This window comes from Scomber japonicus, chromosome 17, assembly GCF_027409825.1.
Source record: "Scomber japonicus isolate fScoJap1 chromosome 17, fScoJap1.pri, whole genome shotgun sequence".
Taxonomy (NCBI): Eukaryota; Metazoa; Chordata; class Actinopteri; order Scombriformes; family Scombridae; genus Scomber; species Scomber japonicus.
Genome location: NC_070594.1, coordinates 20860883 through 20869802, shown reverse-complemented (window position 1 = coordinate 20869802; position 8920 = coordinate 20860883). Strand labels below are relative to the sequence as shown.

The 8920-nt window shown below is 38.9% G+C and overlaps 1 protein-coding gene across 1 annotated transcript; it reads right to left on the bottom strand.

Annotated features, from left to right (window-relative positions):
• Positions 1–1760: 1760 nt before the first annotated feature.
• On the bottom strand, positions 1761–8693 carry slc35f6 (solute carrier family 35 member F6). The gene is made up of 6 exons (XM_053336851.1): positions 8533–8693; positions 6026–6098; positions 5431–5599; positions 4233–4445; positions 3972–4082; positions 1761–3222 (listed from the first exon to the last, which is right to left on the bottom strand). The coding sequence occupies exons 1-6, from the start codon at positions 8607–8609 to the stop codon at positions 2735–2737; spliced, it is 1131 nt and encodes a 376-aa protein (XP_053192826.1). The 5' UTR covers positions 8610–8693; the 3' UTR covers positions 1761–2734.
• Positions 8694–8920: the final 227 nt, after the last annotated feature.

The window sequence follows — 8920 nt, the reverse complement described above, 5'->3', positions numbered from 1 at the left end:
CAGTCATTTAATATATATACTGTATATATATATTTACAATGCAGTCGTTTTGTTTTATAACCTGTATAGGACTGTGGACAACTTAATGTAAAGTAGTTTTTCCTCAGCACAGTGACAAAGTAGCAGCTCATAACTAAAACTACACACAATGAACAGCTGGTTTTCATTTTCTATCAAAACACTGCCATCTAGCGGACATATCATGTGTTGCTGTGAAAGAGTCCACGCTGGTCTGCTGCGTGTGTGTGTGTGTGTGTGTGTGTGTGTGTGGGGGGGGGGGGGGGGGGGGCGCTTGTCTGGCTATCATTGTGACAACCAATTTGAGCTTTATACCTGGGAAATGAGGGAATTTTGGTCCATCCTCTACTTTCCAACACACCTTCAAAATGCAGTTTGAGGCTTCAGAGTTGGTCGGTGTTGTCACTTATTGTTGTTTATCTACAAGTTGCTGTTGTTTTGTGTTGCTGCCTATTTTATTTAGTTTCTTTTAATATGTTCTAAATAAATTAACTAAACTAAGTTAGTTGTGATGGTTAAGGTTAGGGGCTAGGGAATGCATTGTGTCAATGACTGTCCTCACTAACATAGTTATACAAAAGTTTGTGTGAGTGTGTCTACTTGTATTAGTATCTTTATGAGGACCAATGCGAGTTTTAGGCCATGGGAATGAGGACATTTCTTTGTTCGGTTCCCTCTTTGGGACAGGGCTTCAAAGGGCTGTTTGAGGTTTCAAATTTAGTTTCAGGGTTATTGTTACAATTGGTTTTATGCTTGGTAAGAGGGGAAGGAATGCAATATGTCAATGAAGGTGCTCACAAGTGTACAAAGAGGTGCGTGTGTGTTGAAATATACAGCAAAGTGAGTCCACAGTCATTTTTTCTTTTTCTGAAAATAACATTAACCCCCTCTAAATGTGTAAATAATAACAGTAGACACTATTTACACAGGCCTACAAAATGAAGAAACTAATGCATAATGTTGTTAATTAAATAAAATTTGAAACAGCATTAATTTCCACTCTAAGTTAAGATGCGTATGTGGTTCATTTCAGTGTCTCTGTGCGGTTAATTAACACATTTTCCTTCCTTCTGTTTCTAGTGCTGGACGGGGTCGTGTGTACAGATCTCGGGGGACTCGTGGGTTTAACTTTTGACCTCCATTAAAGCCTAAGTACGGTCCTCTGGGAGGATGTTGGGTTGACTCAGGAAGTGCAGGCCAGGCAGGTGTCAGCTGCCGGTGACACTGGGCTCTTTACTGACTGTTCATTTCACTGAGCTGCTAGTTCAGACTCAAACTTTTGTCATATTTCATCACAGTTTTGTCTGTATTTTCCATTTAGAAGACTTAAGGAGAAAACTAATGTTTTTTCATGCTATAGATCATTAAGTAATGTCTCTTTTATACAGTGCATTATATCATCATCATTAATTATTAATTTCTCTAATGAAATAGTAATAAACTACAAATAACAACGAATACATCATTTGCAGTGCATTTTGAAGAAAGCCTCCAAAATGTATGTACAAGCAACTAGGGCTTCAACAGATGATCATTTTCATTATTTGCTGTTTGATTAACCGATCAATGGTTAAGTCTATAATATATTAAAACAGAGAAATATCCCAGAGATTTATTTCCCAGAGATTTATTTTTTGTTGATGGAAGACCAGATTGTTTCAGTTGTATAATCAGGAAACTTTTGAGGCCTATAAAGACACAATATTGTACCTATCAAATGAAGCAAAAGAAACACAATTCAAGCCTTTTAAACATTTGTTTCATAAATGTTTGTTTTTTTCAAATCTCTTCCTCCACCATGATAAAATTGCAACACAAGTAAAAATGCCATTCCACAATACAACTAGTGTGATTAAATAACAGTTCCCTTTTTTTCCTGTACATAACAGCCAACACCTCAAACGACTTCAACTGAATTGAGAAACAGGATTTTACAATAACGAATGCAAATCACTGTACCAGCTTAGTCCTCCTGTTACATGTTGATTTGTACAAGTAAAGTAAAGTGTGAAAAGATCAGAGCTTAGATGCACAGATGTACTGCTTTTCTGCATCCAGTAGATTCTGAATTCAATCAAACTGAGATTAAGACAATGACTCTGCAGTCTGAAATGTTGGATGTTGCCTTCACAAGGCAGTCAATTGACATTCAGTGCAAGCAGAAAAAACTTTGGCACAATCATACTGCACAGTCAGCAACATTTAAAAATAAAACCCATTCTAAATCACTAGAAAGAAAATTTACATACAGGAGCATTTGGAGATGTTAAAATCATTATCAGAAACAACATACATGGCAATAATAGATCTATTACAGAGAATCACCTTCATGGTCTTTACAATAATTTCTAACTTGTATGACAGTAATTTTCATAAATCTGTGCTTTAGTGATTTAACACGCAACAACACTAAAAAATCGGTCAGTTCAAGCCTTTTCTTAGAATGAAAAACAGATAAAAAAGGGTGAGGGAACAACGGTTGATGCTGCCTAAAAATTATTCATGTTTTTTTCAGACAGACACAACAAATGAACCCCTAAAAAAAACCTGTATTCTAATATTACAGCTGCTTTACATCTCCCTCTTTATCATGTTTTCTTTGACTGTGACGTCAGTTAAAACCTGAGGTGTGGGAAGAAAAACCCTCAATTAAAAAAAACTAGTCAGTGACAGCATTCAATAAAGGTGCAGTGTCTGTGACAGTACCGACACACTTTTAGCTCTCGGCATCGGCCTGAACCCTGCCGTTATTCAGCAGTCTCTCCCTTTCTCCTGAGCTGCTCTCTTCCTCTTCGGTCACCATCCCAGCGCACCACGGTATCCTGGCCAGCAGGGGGCGGTGCAATCCATTGTAAAGTGCCGTTCCGAGCAGCAGGACCAGGAAGCCCAGCACCTGCAGGCCGTGAAACTGCTCCCAACCCAAGCCCAGGCTCACCACCCAAATGACCAGCGTGCGCAGGCTGTCCAGCACCATGCGGGTGGTGGCGCTGATCTCTTTGGTGACGCTGATCCCGGCAAAGTTGAAGAAGGCAATGCTGACCGTGTTACCCAGCAGAGCGAGCAGGATGAGAGGCTGGTGCCCGATCTGACAGAAGGCGTCCAGTGCGTCCTCTAGCACACGCCGAGGGTTGTTGCTGAACTCGCCCACAGGTATGAAATACATGGGGATGAGCAGCAGCGACAGAACAAAGAAACCAAAGAAACCTGTAAATAGAGAACAAAAATGTAATATGACCAATGTTACTGATCAATAACCCAAGTATGGTATCTGGGAAATATGTGGCTATGAAGCACTTTTTCTGCTGGAGGTTAAAGGTGCTAATAGGTCAAATCAGCAGCTGTGTTATTGTAGTTTTCTTGAAGATGACATCCCAAAACTGCAGTAATTCATTTTTTGGGGCACTTGGGGGGCAATTGAACATGCTGTAAAACATCATATTTACTTATTATGACATTTTTAAGTTATTACAGTGAGTGTGATTGGCAAACTAAACATCCAATACACACTGAGCAACATTAGCTTTCATTTTGGAGTGACACTTGTGCGCAAAATCGAGTCTCTTGTCACTATGAGCGACCTCTTTTTAAAATTATTTAATCCATTGTTAATGTTACAATAATGATTAGTGCTGTACTTAAACACTGTGAATTCCAGGTTTTAATTTACTTTGTCAAACTCTTTTCACACAGTGAGAGAAAATGTCTATCATAATATCATCATGCTCAGTGTCATTCATACTTCTCTTTTGCATGTAGTTAGAATCTAAGGTCACAGTCACACTTCTCAAATTTACATGTATTGTAAAAGAGTAACACCATGTCTGGCCTTTACATTCCTCACTATTGACTTGTTCTAAGCAACTGAGGAATATGGCTCAGAAGCTTATCACCAATACCAGCAAACAAATTTCCTTCCGTTTTATCTGTTTCTCCTGTGGTGAACAACAACTTACCTTCAGTACCAACAGCCCGCAGAGGATGGACGTCATGTTTATAGACAAACTTTTCCTCCAGGACCATCTGCACTGAAACAATGACTTGAGCCATGATGATCAGAAGGTCTCCTGCAGGATGGAAGAGCATAGTAGTGTTAATCACATGCTAATGAAACACTGCATGTATGTGCAAGTAGAAAGGTTCTTTACGACTATATTTCATCACAAGAAAACTTTATTTTATCAGTTCTGTTCCTGCCGTTAGAAAATCTGCCTCACCAGTGATGACATCACTGATTTTGTGGTCGTCTTTGTGCCCGCTGAAGAAGTCGGCGAGGCCCACTATCAACAGGCCCACGATGGTGATGAGGATGCCGATCCACTGGCTGGCCAAAAGGCGACGCCCCAGAAAAGCCACAGAGAGCAGACCGGTGAAGATGATAACAGCTCCACGCAACATCTGGAAGCTGGAGGCGCTCGTCATGTTGAGCGCTGGAAACCAAGAGAAGGCTTTAATACGGCAGATATCCTGGAACCCTGGAAACTGCAATGCCACCTGTTCAGTTTGTGCTTTCACAAGCTAGAAATTCAAGACTCATTATTAAATTATCATTTTACAACATAAGGTTGTATAATGAAATGTAGTTTGTAGCTCCTAACAACAACATACATTTTATAAATGGATTTATAAACAATAAGCCATCAAAATGAGTGCGGAGGATGAACTGATGACTCTCCCAGCCTGAGGAAAGAAACTGCTTTGTAGTCTGCTGGCACAACAGCAGATACAGCAGGATCAACAGGCTAGAGCCGGGGTGGGTATTGTCTTTTAATATCCTTTGGGCTCTGTGGAGGCACTGAACGTCACCAATATCACCGATGCTCAGGAGATAGCTACTGATGAAGTTCTCAGGAGGTTTTAATCATCACTACAGAGACTTGCTGTCTTGGGCCAATTAGTGATGTTTCCAGTCAGGATGCTTTCTATTGCTCCTCTGTAACAAGTTAACAAGAACTTGGGATGGGAATTTTGCCTTTTTAAGTCTCCTTAAGAAATACAGTCATTTCAGAGCTTTCTTTACTGGGATGGAGATGTTTGATGTCTATGAGTGCTTCTCTTTGATGCTGATTCCTGCTGATGCAGTTCAAATACATTCTTTGTGCAAATATTACCCATATTACTCAGACGTCTTCCAGGAAATTAGTATAACATTAAGAGTAACCTGTAAAATAAAGCGCTCCCTCCTTACTCCTCCCTTTCCAGCACAAATGAACAAACAAGTCAGGCGGCTCAATAAAGCTGAAAGTAGCTACAAAGCATGAAGCCACGCTGATTGTCTTTGACTGAACTATCTGAAGAAAGGATCATTTGAAGAGATGTGGATAATCGATACTGTTTTGCTGCCATTCAGCGTTTGACCTTTGAAAAACCTTTGAGAGGTAGAATGGATCAGAACACAAGGCTGATGTCACTTACCAACATACATGATGGAGGTGGCCGTCATGTCACACATGGCCGGTGCGAAGAAGAGGAAAGGGCTGAAGCTAGCTGGGTTCATCTTGGGCTCTGGGCTACGTCTGTCGTGGCAAAGTAAGATGTAGAAGGCCGCCAAACAGCTCAGCTCTCCCAGAAACATTCCCACTGCCTGAGACACAGAGATGGATGGGAAGAGAGGGAACAGATCACAACTGATCTGATTCACTTTTGGACAGGAAAAATGTATAAAGTGTGTGTATATATTTTCTCTGGGTTTAATAGGGTAGAATTTTAATATCTTAGTATTTTCTTTCTTCTTCTTTTCTATTTTTTCTTCGATACCAAAACAATATTTTTTATTCTTCTTATTCTTACCGTCAGAAAAGTTTAGTCATTATGTAGCCTTCATGTTAGTCTACAGAACCTTTCCCATTTAACAAAAGAGGCCAATATTTTTAACAGTTAAAATGTCTAAACACACAGTAGGCAGCTGTATAAGCAGTTAATACTGAGCCCAAGTTTTTAACTCATGTGGTGTGAGAGTGAAACACTGTATACATGCTGAACAGTAGTCACTCACACGCTGTTACTTTACCTGTACAAATGGGTGAGAGAACGAATGTTCAGGGACGTCCCGGCAACCCTTCGCTGAGAACGTGTCAGCCCATCTGTTGGACAAGAAGACATTATTCCAAATGAATTATTGCTATTTTACAAGACGCAAAACAAGAGATTAGATGATGAATCAATTAGTCAATCAACAGAATATTAGTTGGAAACTATTTTCAGATTTGAACAATCATTCACTTCACAACAATCACATTTTATCATTTTTTAAAGAAAAATGCCAAACAATTAGCTGGTTGCAGCTTTCAAATTGGAGCCTTTCTGTGTCATACATGAATTTAAACTGAATTTACTTGTATTTTGGACATTGTGATCCGACAAAATAAGACATTTGACGACGTTACCAAGGGCTGTGTGTAATTATAAAGGACATTTTCCAATATTTTATAGACAAAACGATTAAGCATATTCTGCTTAAAACAAAGCATAACTCAGCTCTAGACTTACTTTATATATTATATATTATATATTTTCCTTTATATCAGCACTAAAAATGAATACATATATAAAAAACATGTAGATCCCTCACTGTGTTTTAGGGATTTTAAACAGTATTCATGTTTTTAACTAACACAAATGTCAGTGAACTGTTGTGTAGAAGACTTTTACTTCTCATTCACTGTCATTTAATTTCAGTCTGTACAGTCAGACATCGTGATTTGCCTGTAAAGTTAATGAGTGCTAACGTCTGCATTGACTTTTATAGACAGACAGTAAGAGGAAGCATGACCAGCATGTGAGTCCTGTTGGCTACAATGTGCAAGACAAGGGAATGTGGAGTTTGAAGGTGATGACACAGCAAATGCAACAACTTGTCTGTGCTCATTATACACGCAGTCTGTCGACTGATCCAAGTCTGCTGATTGTTTGTGGTCAGTGTGTTTTTGGAGAAGCTGGATTGAACAAAAGATTATATAGCCTATAGGCCTATATATATGTGGTGAAACTGAAACTACAAACCAACATGCTGTAACTGATCTCAACTGTAGCACTTTAAAAGCAGTGAGGCTTCACTGTGAAGAGGCTGGTTTCAGGTGACTGTTGTGAAACTTTACCTATTAGTGTCTGTGTTGGTCTGTCAGCTACATGACACAGCTTGTATTCTCTGACACATAAGCACCACACAGCAAACCTAAACCTTTATTCACAGCAGCTTTGAGCTTGGATACTGCTGTTTTCTGCTGACAAAAAGTCACGAATGGACAGAGATGTGTTGCTGACATCACAGATTATTGGAGAAGTAAAGAAACGCTGAATGGCAAACCCCTTCCTATTGTGACAATAATGAGAGAGGAATTAAATGTCATAGTACTGAATCAGTCAGTTTAGCAATGATTTGATCCACTGAAAATGATCTGTAACGATAATTCATCAGTTGTTTTAGTCATTTATAAAGCAAAAATACCAAACATGCTCTGGTCCCAGCTTTCATATAAGAAGACTGGATGCTTTTCTCGGCTTTATATAGTTGTAAATGGAATATGTTTGGATATTTACAGTTTTGGATGTTGACACTTAAAAAAAAAAGGATTTATTTATTGAGAAATTTAAGAAAAAAAATGTGATTGGATGGACAGAAAAGACATTTGAAGACACCCCATTTAGATTTAATGAGATGTAAAGAATATTTTCAGTATTTTCTGCTGTTTTTAAGACTAGGCAATAATGAACGTGTGATTAGCTGCAGCCCTGAAATATACTGTATGACAAATCATTTCAGGGCTGAAACTATTAGCTGATGCTTTGATTTATTAATCAACACAGATTTGTGATTTATTTCACAATTTGGGGGATTTGTTGCTTTTCTTTGTTTTGTATGATTGTAAAATTATTATTATTATTTTCCACTATCAAAGCTAAATGATAATGAAGGCAATGGTTAGTTGAAGCTCTGCATTACATCATATGATAACCTATTTGTTAATGCAAGCTAACTAAACTATTAGTTACTTCACCTCTGAGATTCATATCCCATCAGAGCAGGTTGGTTATACACACATAGCTCATGTTGATGACTTCATACAGCTGCAGTGCACAGTTTAGTTGAGAATACTGAGATAACTTAAACCTCTATAAACACTCTTTGCATCACAGTTCCTTCCGGTCAGCAGTTTGTCAATATATTGATTTATCCATATTATATCACTACTAGCTTCATCACAAGCAGAATATAGTAGCCTGTCATCACACTGGATAAGGATGTTTATATAAGCTCATTGTTGACCAGCTAATAACACTATCTGCTTGTATCTGCAACAACAAATAAACAGTTAATATGTCTGTAACAAAAGCGTAATAAACAAAGCAGCTCGCTTAATGAATTAGCCCATTAATACACTTTCTAGTTAAAAACCATTAGCTTTGTCTGTGCTCAGCATTAGCTTTGTTTTAGCTCACTGTGTCTGGCAGGAGCTACTGTATAACTGGAAACACATGACACCAGAAACAGAAACACTGTGAAATCTATGCACTCACTTTGCCGATAGTGTGTTTATGGAGCCGGTTGTGAGCATAAGTCCCGCGAGGAACAGCTGGTATTTTGTCCAAGCCATGCTGCACGCGCTGAGGGGACACAGGCGACCACCGAGTTGCTTTTATTCGTTAAAAGTGACGCAGGTTGTTGTTCACACACAGTCTCTTCGTGGGATATCCTCAGCCTCTGAACGCCACATGACAAACTGGGAGTCAGCTGACTGCGCGAACTGCATGCTGCCTTCACGTGCTGTCGTAAATGTAAATGATACGGAAGACCAAATGATAGTAGGCCTATACGTTCGTAATTGTTGAAGTCGGCAGTCTACTTAAAATAACAGTGAGGTGCCCAGATAAACCTTGACACGTTTTTCTTGCTGTAATTATTTCT